This window comes from Acanthochromis polyacanthus, chromosome 21 (genome assembly GCF_021347895.1).
Source record: "Acanthochromis polyacanthus isolate Apoly-LR-REF ecotype Palm Island chromosome 21, KAUST_Apoly_ChrSc, whole genome shotgun sequence".
Lineage (NCBI taxonomy): Eukaryota > Metazoa > Chordata > Actinopteri > Pomacentridae > Acanthochromis > Acanthochromis polyacanthus.
The window spans coordinates 24,831,972-24,849,148 of NC_067133.1; the positions used below are offsets into that span (position 1 = coordinate 24,831,972).

General features: G+C 38.3%; 1 protein-coding gene and 1 long non-coding RNA gene across 2 annotated transcripts in view; one reads left to right on the forward strand and one right to left on the reverse strand.

The window, feature by feature from the left end:
- LOC127531599 (uncharacterized) overlaps nucleotides 1-17,177 on the forward strand; it is a 184,302-nt gene that overhangs the window by 24,395 nt on the left and 142,730 nt on the right. The gene's annotated exons all lie outside the window — the stretch shown is intronic.
- gdpd3a (glycerophosphodiester phosphodiesterase domain containing 3a) lies at nucleotides 51-11,106 on the reverse strand. The gene is made up of 10 exons (XM_022221771.2): nucleotides 10,507-11,106; nucleotides 9,903-9,945; nucleotides 7,283-7,418; nucleotides 6,064-6,109; nucleotides 5,802-5,920; nucleotides 5,398-5,487; nucleotides 5,070-5,203; nucleotides 4,718-4,777; nucleotides 4,375-4,426; nucleotides 51-1,554 (listed from the first exon to the last, which is right to left on the reverse strand). Exons 1-10 carry the CDS (start codon nucleotides 10,643-10,645, stop codon nucleotides 1,426-1,428), a joined length of 948 nt encoding a protein of 315 aa, XP_022077463.1. The 5' UTR covers nucleotides 10,646-11,106; the 3' UTR covers nucleotides 51-1,425.

The window sequence follows — 17,177 nt, forward strand, 5'->3', positions numbered from 1 at the left end:
GCAGTAAAGAAACCAGTAAAGAAACCAATAAATGTTGAAATGCAAGAAACTGGAATCAAATTTTTTTATTTATTTTTTAACTCAGATGATCAACATAGTTGCAGATTACCACACTGAAGTCTTAGTATGTCTAGACTGATAACCCAAGTCACAAAAAAATGTAACAGTTTAATCTTTTTATATTTGTCATATGAGAAGTAAGTCATTAATCATAGGAAATCTACGATACATTGAAAAATCTTCATCACAAATTCTCAGTTTGTCTAACCAACAATCTAAAACCCAAAGGTGTAACATTCCAGTAAGAATTGAGACAAACATCTAATATTTGTGTGTGATAATGTGAAACCTCTGACGTTTGGCTCAAAATAATTACTTAGTGACCAAAATTCATCATATTTGGGGCAATTTATTAATCAACTAACTATCTCAGCCCTGTGTAAAAGCCTTTCATTTATACTGTCAGATTTTCTTTTGCCTACAAACTCCATTTTACAGTGTTCACTCACAGTGTGTGCTCTGTAGGAATGTAAACCCCCTAGATTCAAAGAAATAAAGCTAATGACATCCTCTTGTTTTGTTTACTGGGTCACTTATTCAAACACTTTGCTCTTTGCACCTCAACTGTTCTAAAGACCTCAGTTAACACAGATCCACTTATACGGTATTCCATTAACTCACTTGTCACACTCCAGGACGCCGCCAACCTGGCCACAAAAATGCAGCCATTGTTTCACCAACAGACAATTATTTTCACAGCCGGACTCTGACCGTTGCTGCCTGGGAGAAACCAGGGCACAGCTCAGGTTTACTGCACATGCAAGCCTTCGGTCTTCAGGTGAAAGAAATGGATTAAAAACAGATGCACAACCCTGATTAGATAACACTGCACGTATACATGGGTGTGTAAATAGTGCCATTTAATGCACATTTTCTTCACTTTTATTTCCATTTTACAGCCAAAAAACAATATTAAGGCAATAATCCAAGTGGTTTGTCCCAGATCGTTGATTTTTTTTAAAGTCCAGCACTTACTTAAACCAGTCAAATAATGGCAGAAAATAACATTGGAAACAGTCAAAACAAAGTCACATTCGCTCTCTTATCGTGGGTGACCATGATAAGGCTGGTTAAATATTCACTCCCATGAGTTGCTGCTGACAGAGCTCCATGAGTGTTATTTAAATACAGACCTGTTTTTGATAGCTTGTGGGTGGAGGCTGTAGAAGTAATCTAACAGCACCACAAACAAGTCGTTCTATCAACAGTGAGGAGGTGAAGTCATACTTTTGTCCCTACCGATACTGATCTTGTCACGGTTGAGGAAATGGACCTCATGATTCTTGTATTTTTGTCTCTTGAGCAGTTGTGGCTTCGTTTTTATACACTGCCATTTCTCGCTGTCATGTGCTGGTATGTTCGGGTTCAGTCCTGCATTCTGTTTCTGCTGAGGTAGCTCGACAGAAGACTTGGATAGTCACTCATCACCCCTGTGGCTCCCAGTTCGAATGCTGCCTTTATGTCTTCATCTTTATTGCAAACAAATAAATGCACCTGCAAATATAGACATATTAGTGAAAGTTAAAATAAGGGACTATCCAAAAAAAACTGAAACCCTTGAGCATCAGAGCATCAAGCTGAAGTTTACACAAATAATAGCAAGGTGTCATATTAATATATTGCAATAATATACGCTATCAGTACCATGGAAGTAGGATTTTGATGTTCTGCATATGTAACATATACATTATACTGCACTTATTCTAAGCTATACAATACCATTCAAAAGTTTGGGGTCACCCAAACAATTTCATGTTTTTCATGAAAACTCACACTTTCATTTGTGCGCTAACATAATTGAACAAGAGTTTTCTAATCATCAATTAGCCCTTTGATAGGGATTGTGAGTGAACAGCCTTTTTCAAGTCCAGACATAAATTCTTTAATTGGATTGAAGTTTGGGCTCCCACTTTCCTTAAACCATTTTTTGTAACTTTGTTTCTACTTTGTAAAAATCTGTTTTCACTTTGGCATGAAATAGTCTTTATTGTCAATTCTTGTCAAAACAACAAAATTAAATTGATCATAATTAAATTTTGAAAAGAACTGGAAAATTTCCAAGGGGATGAATCCTTTTTATAGCCACAGTGCAGTGGATTATTTACGACATTGCCAAGTACTTTATTATGGATTCCTTCCTAGTGGAGAAACAACAGTTCACTCTGTTAGCGTTATGTTTCCATCATCAAATACACAGACGTCATAATGACGGATAGATGATTTTCCACCAATTGAAGACATATTGCTCAATCATGGGAAACAAGCATTTCAAGGTTCTCTGTCATTCCTGGCTCTAACACTGAAACTTGGCTACGTTCTCCTGGAATGTGGAGCAGTTCTGGGAAAACACTTCTATTTATATCGTCTATTCGTCAGTGTTGCAGCAGCTGACAAGGCGATGGTCGGCGTATAACTTCATCTGTTTAACATGCTCTGACTATTCGGTGACCGCTCATGGCCTGAGAATGGGGCTGATCTCATCACAGCAGAGATTACTCACATCAGGATGGAGGTGATGCATTCAGGACGCTTGCAGCGGTTGTGTGAGCCCAACTGTTTGTCATAGCTGAGCTGTTTTTTGAGTTAAATCATAATGTTTGGGGATTGAATGAAGTTGATGATGTGGAGACCGGCTAAGCAGCAATGAGGATTAAAACATCAGAGATTCTAGTTTTAAAGTGTTTATCAATGAATTAGGATGATTTGAGGTTTTCCTTCCACTAATCACCAACTGCATCTTCAAGTGCAGGACCTAAACATGATGGAGTGGAGGTTCAGTCCAACAATGTCTCAGCAGAGCTCAGTAACGAGGTCTCCGTTTTGTCCACACAGTTAAAACATGAACAGGTAAACAATTTAAGGGCTCTCTTCAAAACAAAAACCCCAAGCCTGGTTAAAAAAAAAGTAGTTTTTTTGTACTGTGTTACATGTCCATATGGATTCAGACTTCCAGGTTTTTATACTTAACAAACAAGAGGAACTAATCCTGTCAGTTTGCAGGGTGGGGATTTATGTGTCATTATTCTGCTCTACATTTGGTTTCCAGTTCAAACATGCACAACTGAATCAGTCTGTAGCACAGAGTAGTTTTATAGTGTTTGAGCAGTGTTAAAGAAGAGCTGATGTGCTTCAGCTGCAGCAAATGGATTGATGTGGATAGTGAAAGAGGTAAGGATATCATACATACAGGAAGTAATTACGAAGAGTTGCATTCCAGCCATTTTAAGACTTTTATGGGAATTTTAGTAGACAATTTTCATAGAAAACGTGTAATTTTGAATCACAAGATGAGTTTTTTTATGTTAAATCCCTAGAAAGAAACTTTAAAACTCAAACAGACAGGACATCTGTTTTGCACAAATCAACATTTGTATTATTCTTCCAATTACTGCCTCAAAAGGAACTAATCCTGTCAGTCTGCGGGGTGGGGATTTCTGTGTCATTGTTCGGCTCCAGATTCGGCTTCCAGCTCAAACATGTACGCCAGTGTTATAACCTGACGTTCTGTAGCACAGAGTAGTTTTTTAGTGTTAGAGCAGAGTCATAGGTGAGCTGGTGTGCTCCAGCTGCAGCAAATAGACTGGTGTGGATATATGGGGTTGCACTGCAGCCATTTTAAGGCTTTAAAGGGAATTTTAGTGGATCATTTTCATGGAAAAACTTCTAAACATGTAATTTGGATACATGATGAGTTTTTAGGTGTTAAATCTCCAGAGACGGACATTAAAGCTCAAACAGACAGGGCGTCTGTTTTGCACAAATCAACATTTGAATTATTCTTCCAATTATTACCTCATCTTTTAATGGTTCACAATTCTTTTCTATTCATTTCTGTACTGAACTTGATCAATTCTCTCTTTTAGGTTTGTACTTTACACTGGTGGTCAAAAGAAGCACATCATGAAGGAATGTCATACTTCTATTTTTTTGCGATGGTACGTTATACCTAGCATCGCAACTACAGATATAAATGTAAGATGTTTATTGATATATTGGTGGTGCAATGTTGACTAATAGATGACAGCACTTTAAAATCTGTAGCGTTAATAAAACATTTTTGGGAAATATGACATTTATGGCAGAAATTTAATCAGAAGCTATAGTTTAACAAAATAAAAGTTAACCAGGTGCCATCCTAACTGCAGCTCTTGCACAATACACTCATACAGCTGAAAGCAACTGCTGATGCAACCCTACATCATCACCTGTGCATGTCAGTCTTTTCTGATGCAATCTGTAAGAAACACTTATAGTATCGAAGCGATGAATTTTCTTTGAACAGTGACATAAACACTTGTGACGATGATTACGTACCTGAATTCCACGAGCTGCGAGGTGTTTAAAAAGACTCTTCCTCATAGTTACTCTGCAATTACAGCATACAAAAACAATGAAAACATATTTTTTACACAAACTTCTGCAATGATTCAGTATTTGTTGCGTCTGAGGTGTTGAATTTGAGGTTTGTTGTATATAAACTGCCTCACTGCATCTTAAAATGTTATAAATCTGTATAGATCAGCTCTGATTTAGGCCATGTAATTGAGCAAAAATGTTTCCAGGAAGGTATTCTGGGAATACATCTTACATATTGCTTTGTAAATTTCAAAAAGCAAAACAAATCAGCTGTAAGAAAGTTTTTCAACTTTCAACTTACTTGTCCAACAAATACGCGACTACTTTGTTTCTCAGGATCGGCTGCTCAGGAATAAATGTCCTTCAGCACACAGAGATGAAGAAATAAACAGAAATGCGTACTTTAATACAGTTATCTCAGGTTAAATATAAAAATGAATGCAGATGGATGAGCAGAGGATGAATTACAGCCACAGAGATCACAACTGAATATGTTAAAACTCTGTAAGGAATAGAACATAGTGTCATAGCCTGAGCAGAGATACTGCAATCTGTATCTGGTTTTTAACAAGAAATACCTTATTGTGGAATGAGACGTGCATAAAAACAATCATTCTCTCAACATGCAGCGACACACACTCCTGCAGTCTGACCTGTTGAAGATGCGTATCAGGTAAAACTGCAGCAAACTCTCTCCCAGCGGCACAAAGGGCAGCAGGCCGCTGTAATAGAGAAGCAGAAGCACCAGGCCTCGGCTCATAGTGAAGCTGTATGGCATGGAGTCATTCTACGAGGAAGCAGAGACAGTTTTTGTAAATGTGATGCTGAAAAAGAAAAGGAATTTCTAAAAGGCATACAGCTAAATCTCACATATTTGGATCAAAAAATTGGAGGAAAAGTGTGTTATCTGTTGTGAATGAGCAGTATGGTGGCGCATAATGCTGTACAGTTGACTTTGTCTCCCCCAGCTGGTTTATTTACCGTCCTGCGGCATTCCTCCATGACCGAGGATTTCACAGAAGCCCACACAGTGATCTCCTCCCTGTTGTAGCATTTAACCAGGTCAGATATCTGCAGAAAAACAAGTGAGTTGAGCGACAAAATGCAAAAGCATTGCAGAAATGATGAGATATGAAGGTGAAAGTGAACGTAAGTTTGAGTATAAGAGTAAAAAAGCACTTTAACTCTGAAGTATGTAAATTATTTACAGTTTATCCACCTTAATACATATTAAAGGACGCATCATCTTCATTTTTCCACATAGGATTTCAGCTGACATCTAAATATATAAAAATCTACATTCTTCATTCATATTTTAAGGATTTTTTTCAGGTAGGAGTTGTTTTTTGTTGTTGTTTGTCTGCTTGTTTTACTGTGTTCTGCACCTTTTCTATCAGCTGGTGGTTGTTCTCTTTGACCTCAATGCTGACAGGAATCTCAGGGAACTTCCTGAACACGTCCTCCAGCAGCGCAAACCTCCTGTCTGCACCGCTGCTGAATCGGCCTGGAGGATGGGAGGGGTGGAAAACACACACACATGCATAAACACACACACACACACACACACACACCTACAGACCTGTTTTCACATTCAGAGGCTTATTGTTAATGTCTGAGAATTAAAAAAAAGTGAGAGGAGGAACTTGCCTGAATAAAATGTCACCTCCAGTCGCTCCTTGTACAAAGGCAAATCCTGAAAGAAGCAGAAGAGATATAAAAAGTTTCAATGATAATCGTGAAAAGAATTTACGTGCATCTGGGAGTAGATAGTGCTAATCTGTCACAGCTTCTGTCACATTCAGAAAGTAGGGCTGTTTCTTCGGAAAAGCTGAGATGAAAGCAAACAGCACGACAACATTTGGAGATTATTGTAAATGTAAAACAGCTAAACACGTCTCTCTTCAGTGAAGAAACTTAGGTGGCTGTTCATATTATGGCTGACTTGGATTTATAGCAAAAGACCACTTAAATGTAATAAGTCACAAAAACAACCACAACTGGGCCAAAATAAAGTTCAAGTCAAGGTCAGCCGGAATGGAGGAAAAGGAAGAAGACTTTTGGGAAATTACAGCTTGTTTTCGTCCAGCTTGAAGATTGAGTTAAAATTAAAATTCTTTAGAATTTAAGATCACAACCGAGCAGACTATTAGTACTTTTAATAGTAATGCTGATGAGTAAAATGCATGAATAATATAGAAATCATAAATGAAATTATGAATGATCAAACATACGATTGAAATGTGACATAATCAACAGAAGTAAAGGATTTTCTACACTACAGTTCCAGGTTTTTTCAGAAAAATGATTCAGCAAATATAAAAATCCGGCTCCAAGATACAATCTCTAGTAATTTTACATACACTTACATGCACTACCGTTCAAAAGTTTGGGCTCACCCAGACAATTTCATGTTTTCAATGAAAACTCACACATTTATTCATGTGCTAACATAACTGCACAAAGGTTTTCTAATCATCTATTAGCCTTTCAACACCATTAGCTAACATAATGTAGCATTAGAACACAGGAGTGATGGTTGCTGGAAATGTTCCTCTGTACCTCTATGTAGATATTCTTTTAAAAATCAGCCGTTTCCAGCTAGAATAGTCATTTACCACATTAATAATGTCTAGATTTCATTTCTCATTCATTTAATGTGATCTTCATTGAAAGAAAATTGCTTTACTTTCAAAAATAAGGACATTTCTAAGTGACCCCAAACTTTCAAAAGGTAGTGTAAGGAACAAAATATTTTAAAGGGAATATTCGGAATTTCATGCAACTGTTCTGCATGTTGCAATTAAAATGGAGGCTTCAAAGCTCATCCTCGACCTTTGTCCTCAGCAGTAGTCCTGCAGGATCCTACCTGTAGGTTGAGGGAGGAGACAGTGACGTCGTGGCCAGTCTGCCTTCGCAAATTCTCATCATGTGAGACGACCACGTGTCCGTCGTTTGTCAGGTGACAGTCCAGCTCCAGCATCTCTGTTCCCTGTTCCACGGCACTGATGACACACAGTGAAGATAGAATAAAGGAGGATGCACGCTTTTGTTTTGTACATGTGAATTAAGAGAGCTTAGTGAGTAATTTCTTAAAATGCTGTACAACAAATAGTGAAAGATAAAAAGATTTGCTGTTTTTCTTTTGAAACATAAATCTATTTTGCACAGTTTATGATTCAGTGTTTTAAGGCAGCAATAATGAGCAGCAGAATAGACAAAATTGATTCCAGGATCTTCATTTTGAGGCACCAAATGAGATGTTAAACATTCTAACAAAGTAGATTCTTAAACAAATTTTTCATATTCATGATGATGTATTATGAGGTTGGTCAATTTCTCAGTATCTACCTGAACACTGGTAAAAGTAAAGATAAAATCATAGAAAAAAAATTATTTCTTTGTGAAAAGTCTACAAATACTTTTTCTGTCTGTTATGTTTGTGAATACATTAATATGATTGATTTTTGTACTTTCGTACCCAACCTTCATGGGTTTACGAGACATGGTTACACCAGCATTGCATCAAAACATCCAAAACACACATTATTCTGCTGCTCGTTTCTCAAATTGAATATGCTGCTATTTTCCCCAGGCCTGGCAAAGAAATTCTGCCTTTCTAAAATACAACTCAAGTTTTTCATGGTCATCCCACCAAAACAAATCAGTTTAAACAGAGGACATCTTACTGAAAGGTTCCTGCCTGATATCTTCGAATACAGAACAGTAAAACGTAAAATAAACCTCATTCTCAGCTTCACCTAAATTTCACAGCAAACAAACAAGTCTCCATTAAACCTCCCAGTCTCTAAAGCGGATGGTAATGTTCTTCAGTGTAACTGTGCACATAGGGATCTCTGTGTTTATCATAAATTATACTTCACATAAGGTTCCACACTGTATCTTTCCTTTATAAGACAATAAGTTTGTAATTTTGATTTATACCAAATATCAATAGACCAAAATAATAAAGTAAAATACAAAATAAAAACTACAAAAATGGAATACACAAAACAAGCAGGTAAAGAAAAAATTACTATATTACTACGCAAAAGTTTGGGGTCACTTAGAAATGTCCTCATCTTTGAAAGAAAAGCTTTCGTATTTATTGTTTTTTAAATATGCTGATAGCATATATTATTGCAATATATTAACATGACGCCATGCTCACTCAAATATTTATCTAAACTCTAGCTTGAACAGCCACTCTCTGATGCTCAAGGGTTTCAGTTTTCTTGCTAGTCACTTACTTTAACTTTCACTAATATGTCTATACTTGCAGGTGCATTGATTTGTTTGTCATAAAGATGCAATGCAATATACAATACAATAGTGTATACTGTAGTTTGAAATGCATCCATCAGCTATAGAATAATGACCACTGACATGTGAAATGAATAACATCAAACATCTTGTTATAATGCAACATTCTGCTATGAAACCTTGAGTCCTGACATTCATGTGGATGTTTGACATGTACCGCTCATTTAAACATTGGAGCTCAAGAAAACCCTCAATCCTCCATGGCAACAGCAGTCCTCGATGCCAGTTGCCACCCTCAGCGGGACATTGCACCCTGACACACTGCAACAACTGCTCTGGAGTGACCCGAGGAACACGACAGAGCTAAAGTGTTCACCCGGGATCCACACTCATCAGATCCAAATCTTACCGAGCATCTGTGGGATGTGTCAGGATAATCATGATCAAGGTAGGTTCCACCCTACAACCCACAGGACCCACAGAATTCACTGCCACCATCCTGTTGCCACAGGACATCCCCAGAGGTCCTGTGTTCATGCCACACTCAGAAGTTTTAGCAGCATAAAGGAGACCAATACAACATCAGGCAGGTGGTCATAATGTTTTGCCTTATCGGTGTATTTAAATGCAACCTGCTTCAGGTAAATTATTCCACAACTTGGTACCATAACTGATAAAACTTCCTGGATTTTCATTGTGGTTTTGTGCTGCTTGAAAGTTGGCAAAAGAGAATCTCGGTGACACGAGGCAGCAGTGAATCAGGGAGCCAGTAAGAGTTTTATATACAAGTAGAAAGACTTTAAAAATCAATTTTATACGAGATGGAGAGCCAGTGTAGTGCTGCCAGGACTGGAGGGATGTGTTCCTTGTTCTTTCTTTTTGTCTGCTGACAAACAGTCTAGTCTGTGATGAAAGCATGAGTCAATTTTTCTGCATCGAATTGAATGAATGTCACGTTATTCACTTTGAATGTGGCGTAAAACATAAATCAGACTTCAAAATACCTGACTACAAAGTGTGTTGTACTCTTTTAGAATTTCTTTCGTTTAGTTTTAGAAAGATAAAACTCAACATAATCTCTGATAATCATTTCTCTATATGCTGAGGGTGGGTATTTAGGTTTCTGAAAGCTGACTCCATTACTCTACAAAATCTGTCCTCTAGAAATAGCTGAATGCAATCTTTGTCCACAGCTGTTCTGAGAGCATCTTCAGTTCAGTACTCACTATGTGAATGCCTCCATGGTGCTTTCTATTCTCTCTCCGCATCCTGAAAAACAAACACAGGAGTCAGGGTTGATAAAGACGTAGGACTACAGGACAATAGCTGCTACATTTCAACAAACTTCAGTCAAATCTGTTCACCTTTCGTTGCAGAGTTGAGCAACTGCTGTTAAGGACAAAACAGCAAACACGATTTTGTATAATTTAACATTCACACAGCATCATCAACATCTGGCAAAAAAAAAAAAAAAATACTAGATTATCTAAAATGTCCCCAATACATTCAGATATATTAGGACTAGAATGGAACACATTAACTGATGTTTGTATTGTTTTTAATATGGACATTGTGGCATTTTTGAAAAACTTCTTCATTAATAAGTTCAGTTTTTACCCTAATGTCCACATCAATAATTTGTGCAAACATCAGAGACACCACATATAAAAAAATTCTGCAACTGCTGGAATAAATGCACTTTTAAAATATGTGAAAGTGAAACAAAAAAAACCAACTAATTATGACAAGGTGAAAACTGCAGCTGTTTGCAATGCACGCGTTATAATCATGTTCTGACTCAGTTTGATCATGAACCTTCCTGCCTCTTACCTCCTCTGTGTGAAATGTGCGTGCAGTAGAAAGCTGTGCGTTTCTTCCTGTGGAGAATGTGTGGGTTCTTCAGCAGGTACAGCGAAGTGAGAGTGTATCCTCCCAGCGCTGGCAGGATAAAATACAGAAAACTGCTCATCCTTCCCTGCAAACACGAATCCTCGACAGTCTCTGTAAAAAATCTCTCAGAGGGGGAGTCGCTCTCAATCACCAGCAACAACTATGATGAAACCGAATCAGGCGGAGAGGTGTGTTGTCGTTTATCAGCAGATTATAAAGCAGCAACCCTCTCTGAGCTTCCGAAGAACAGTGACCAAATCCAAAAGCTGTTCTGAAGAAAACCAGCTGTCTGTTGCTGCAAGATAAGAAAAAACTGGACAGACTGGTCAGACGGAAGAAATATGTCCCACCTTTCCTCACATCTAAATCAAGTCTCCATCTTACTCGCTCTTAGCAAAGACACCTGAAGCCTTGAGAGCTGTAAAAATCTGTTAATGAAAGACCAGCTCATAACCCAGAGCTCACTTCTCTCTCTCTGGCCTCTCCCCTGCCACTGGCAGTTCCACTCTGTGAACTAGTGTTGTTCACCTGGAAATGAATGGCTTTTTCGATGTGTCATACCTGCATGCTGCAGACACTTTCCGAGGATTTCTTCTATTGTGCTTTATTGTTGGGAGTAGTGCAATATGACAGAATGTATTAAGCCCCATGATGATGCCTCAGGTGACATCAAAAGAGTAAATAAACTAGTTGTTACAATTTATTGTTGCAGGTGTTCTGTTTGGATTTGAACATAAACTGATAATTGTGAAACATATAAGGCATCACAGGAAGTGCAGCAGGTTCCGTAGCTGGTATTTGACAAAAGGGATGTGGCACATGGAGAAATGTAAACCAAACTCTGACCCACATGGCCAGAAATGTGAAAAAAAAAAAAAAAAAAAAAAAAAAAAAAATCAATGTGTCTACAAGCATGAATGCCCGCTATATGTACAGCACAAAGTCAGCAGTATATTGTTCAGCTTCAACAACAAAGCTGGAATGTGACAAACAATGGTGCGACAGACGGAGCCCGCTCTGAAATGTTACAACAGGCCTGGTTTTCACCAGAACACAGAAATCTATTCACTGCAGGGCACTGCAACTTTCCAGCTTTTTCTTAAATTACAGGTTTATCTTTTTTGATGTTCAAAAAGCATCAAAGACAGATCATGTTCCATACTGGTCGGTCATGTTTCTAGGTACTTTTATTTATATCTTTTAAAAGCTTTTAAGCAGACCACAGTGCTGCGAGACTGTGGGAATGAAAGAGTCAGCGAGGGGGAAGCCAAGCTCAGACATGCTATGGAGGAACATAGGAAAGCTGTGCAGCAGGAAAAGCAAGTTAACTTTCATGTTGAAATATACATTTCCAAGACTTTCAGGCTTGCAGTTCACTCCTGAATCAGCTTTGACAAACACATTTGAGTTTGTCACATCTTAAGTGTTGCTAAAAATTTTGAAATTTCTTGTGATAAGCAAGACATTTTCACACACACCCAAATTATGACTGATTTCTGTCTAAAATGTTAGCCACCCCACCCTCAGGCTAACTCAGAGCTAAGAGCCAGGTTTCCATGGTAACAATCAGTGACACATGCTGACACCTGTTAACCAGTGTTTTCGCGGTAAAATTGGACTCAGATTTAAAGCCCCTGCTCTCCCTCCTCTTCAGCCTCACCCCAACCAGTCGAGGCAGATGGCTGCCTTCCCTGAGCCTGGTTCTGCTGGCGGTTTCTCCCAGTTACAGTGCTTTGTGAAAGTATTCGGCCCCCTTGAACTTTTCAACCTTTCGCCACATTTCAGGCTTCAAACATAAAGATATAAAATTGTAATTTTTTGTCAAGAATCAACAACAATTGGGACACAATCGTGAAGTGGAATGAAATTTATTAGATATTTTATACTTTAACAAATAAAAAACTGAAAAGTGGGGTGTGCAATATTATTCGGCCCCTTTACTTTCAGTGCAGCAAACTCACTCCAGAAGTTCAGTGAGGATCTCTGAATGATCCAATGTTGTCTTAAATGACTGATGATGATAAATAGAATCCACCTGTGTGTAATCAAGTCTCTGTATAAATGCACCTGCTCTGTGATAGTCTCAGGGTTCTGTTTAAAGTGCAGAGAGCATCATGAAGACCAAGGAACACACCAGGCAGGTCCGAGATACTGTTGTGGAGAAGTTTAAAGCCAGATTTGGATATAAAAAGATTTTTTTAAACTTTTTTTAACAAATAAAAACCTGAAAAGTGGGGCGTGAAATATTATTTGGCCCCCTTGCATTAATACTTTGTAGCGCCACCTTTTGCTGCAATTACAGCTGCAAGTCGCTTGGGGTATGTCTCTATCAGTTTTGCACATCGAGAGACTGAAATTCTTGCCCATTCTTCCTTGCAAAACAGCTCCAGCTCAGTGAGGTTGGATGGAGAGCGTTTGTGAACAGCAGTCTTCAGCTCTGCCCACAGATTCTCGATTGGATTCAGGTCTGGACTTTGACTTGGCCATTCTAACACCTGGATACGTTTATTTGTGAACCATTCCATTGTAGATTTGGCTTTGTTTTGGATCATTGTCCTGTTGGAAGATAAATCTCCGTCCCAGTCTCAGGTCTTTTGCAGACTCCAACAGGTTTTCTTCCAGAATGCTCCTGTATTTGGCTCCATTCATCTTCCCATCAATTTTAACCATCTTCCCTGTCTCTGCTGAAGAAAAGCAGGCCCAAACCATGAGGCTGCCACCACCATGTTTGACAGTGGGGATGGTGTGTTCAGGGTGATGAGCTGTGTTGCTTTTACGCCAAACATATCGTTTTGCATTGTGGCCAAAAAGTTCCATTTTGGTTTCATCTGACCAGAGCACCTTCTTCCACATGTTTGGTGTGTCTCCCAGGTGGCTTGTGGCAAATTTTAAGCGAGACTTTTTATGGATATCTTTGAGAAATGGCTTTCTTCTTGCCACTCTTCCATAAAGGCCAGATTTATGCAGTGTACGACAGTGGTGTAGTCCAGGGTATGTGGCGTATACCCACTTATTTTTCAGTTAGCATTGCGTATACCCACTTCTGGTGCGCATCATTCAGTAATATCTGTGTGTCAGGTAGCCCTCTTTTCCTTAAGGTTGATGAAGCCATGAACAACCCTCCTCTACCTGTAATTGGCTGGTACATGCTACCTTCACTGATTCGATTGGTTAACTTTAGGGATGAGCCAATCAAAGGCAGAGTAGGGCGGGTCATACAGAGGAAAATTTTGCTAACACCTCTGTGGCACTCCAGTTGATTGACAGGTCTGCTTGAAAGATGCGCGGAAATCCGAGAAAGTCAGAATAAACACCTTTCAAATGAGTGGTACGTATCGAGCGAACCTACTTTCATGGACGATATAATTCTCAGGTAAGTTTTAAGGTGGTTTCCAAATGAATCATTGTTTTAAACTACTGGCAACATGACTGCACATTTCAAGGAGAGGATATTTTGTCGCCAGTGGTTAAAGCTGCAGTCAATTCCAGCCATTTTCAGTACAAAAAAAAAAAAAAAAAAAAAAAAAATTGCTAATATTTTATTTGTAAATAAAAATATGACGAGAAATACAGGGAATATTGGACGCGCATCCCGAGGTGCATTTCCTCGAAAACGACCTATTCGTGGATCATATACCGTCTTCAAGACATGTTTTGGACAAAATAGTTTACTGGATTGTGTCGTCTGGATGTGCAAGGTTGGATTATGGCCGTTTTTTGTGGAATATTTTCATCTGTGTGTAATAATGAACCCGGAAATGCGAGTCGCGCTGTGTACGTTGAAGCCATGTATAGAGAACGAATGGATGGATATTCGTTGTTTGTCGGACAAATGTGTTTATATTACCCGCTGTGGTAATCACATCTGAAAGTGGTTTATACCGGCGGATTCCTGAGAATCTAAGCTTTCCATCGGCGTATAGTGTTTGTATAATCGCGTTTGCAGTTTCAGACATTTAGCAAATTGCTTATGCAGATCTCAAAGTGTACCGCGGGCGGAACACTGAAGCGCAACTGAAGCGCAACGGGTTAAACTGAGTGTCGGGCTGAGTCTGACTAACGTTTTGAAAGGCTAACGTTATTCTAACGTAAGTCTGAAGCTAGCTAGATTGGGATAATGTGGGAAAACCTCTAGGCTGGTAGTTGATTTTAAAGTAAGTAAAAACACAAGAATGGGGACAGGTAGTTTAAGATTCGACCTAAAACAATATTGAGGTTTTATTCATGATGAAATATGAACAAGGATGCACTGTCAACTTCATATTTGAAGTGTTTTATTTAAATAAATGTTCAAAAGTAACTGAAACACCATGTTTGCCTCATGATAAATACATGTTACATTAATCCAGTTTGCTTGTGTGACCAGTAATAACTACAAACTGCTCCTAATCAAGTCATGATAATTTTATAATAGTGGGCAAGTAGAAATGACTGAATAAATTGAGTAGTCTTCTATGTCACTGTTTCTGAAACAGGGTGTTTTTCTGGACTAATAAAAAAAAAATAAAAAAAATAAAAAAAAAAAGGTGAAAATTAAGAGTATACCCACTTCTCCAGGGACCACTACACCACTGGTGTACGACTGATTGTTGTCCTATGGACAGACTCTCCCACCTCAGCTGTAGATCTCTGCAGTTCATCCAGAGTGATCATGGGCCTCTTGGCTGCATCTCTGATCAGTCTTCTCCTTGTTCGAGCTGAAAGTTTAGAGGGACGGCCGGGTCTTGGTAGATTTGCAGTGGTCTGATACTCCTTCCATTTCAATATGATTGCTTGCACAGTGCTCCTTCAGATGTTTAAAGCTTGGGAAATCTTTTTATATCCAAATCCAGCTTTAAACTTCTCCACAACAGTATCTCAGACCTGCCAGGTGTGTTCCTTGGTCTTCATGATGCTCTGCACTTTAAACAGAACCCTGAGACTATCACAGAGCAGGTGCATTTATACAGAGACTTGATTACACACAGGTGGATTCTATTTATCATCATCAGTCATTTAAGACAACATTGGATCTTTCAGAGATCCTCACTGAACTTCTGGAGTGAGTTTGCTGCACTGAAAGTAAAGGGGCCGAATAATATTGCACACCCCACTTTTCAGTTTTTTATTTGTTAAAAAAGTATAAAATATCCAATAAATTTCATTCCACTTCACGATTGTGTCCCAATTGTTGTTGATTCTTGACAAAAAATTACAATTTTATATCTTTATGTTTGAAGCCTGAAATGTGGCGAAAGGTTGAAAAGTTCAAGGGGGCCGAATACTTTCACAAAGCACTGTAAATGAGAGTTCTTTCTCTCCACGATTGCCATTAAAATCCGCTAGGTTTCTCTCCTAGACTGTATGCAAAGATGAACAAACCTCTATGATGTCACCCACACGTTTCCTTAACAGCAGATTTGGAGGTCAGTGTTGTCTTAACTCCCAGCTAATCCAAAAAAGTTCCTGTGATGACACCTTCCGGTTAGTCAAAGTAGCAACGCCCCTTATTAATGTGCAACTAAGTCCTCAGAAAATTAGGATGAGAGATATGAAAATCTCTTCATCCCTGTACAGCTGTCATGAGCGGTGAAATTAGCAAAAGATGCCAAAACTGTTTCGTGCCAGGATGTCAATAGGTTTATTTCTACTGTAAAGTTGGAGATTTTAAATGGGGGTCTGGTGTGTTTATCCGCCTCTGAAGCCAGCTTCAACTGGGTATTTGAGGAACCGCATCTTTTGGTACTTCTGCATTAACTGCAGTTTTCAGCCTCATAGATTGGTTTATATTTACATATTGTTTCTTCACCTTATTTCAATTTATCAGGTATATTTGCAACGATAATGTAAGTTTTTATTGGAAAGCACTTTGGGACATTTGTTGCTGTAAATGCACTATGTCAATAATGGTGACTTGACTAGCAATAAAAAAAACTTGATAGTGACAGTAACATGGTTATTCAGTGTAATAACTGATTAACAGCACACAAGAGATGCAATAAAAATGTCTTTTTTTAGTTTTTTGCTGTTCGAGTTGCTTTGCATTAGTTTGTAGCTGTTTCAAGACCCTCAACAAATTAACAGAAGAGACCAAAACTGTTGTTTATACCAGGACGTAAACAGATGTATTTCTGCTGTAAAGTTAGAGATTTTATAATGGGAGTCTGGTGTGTTTAGCCGCCTTTGAAGCCAGCCTCAAGTGGGAATTTAAGGAACTGCATCTTTTGGCACATCTGCATTAACTGCAGTTTCCAGTTTCAAAGGCTTGGGTTCTATTTATATATTTTTCACCTTATTTCATTTTTTGTCAGGTATATTTGCAACGATATTCTCATTTCTTTATTGGAAAGCATTTTGGATCAACATTTGTTGCTTTAAATGTACTGTGTCAATAAAGGTGACTTGACTAGCAATAATAAAGAAAAAGAAAAAAAATAGTGACAGTAACATGTTTATCCAGTGAAATAAATGATCAACAACACACAAAAGGTGCAATAACTAGTATCTCAGGTTACTTTGTATCTCATTGGATGCAGCCAAGTTTCTTAATTGCAAACATTTGCAAGAACAATTTTTTGTTTGCGTTTTTTTATGTTGTTTATTTTTATTTACCTTCATGGTAAGGGCTGCAT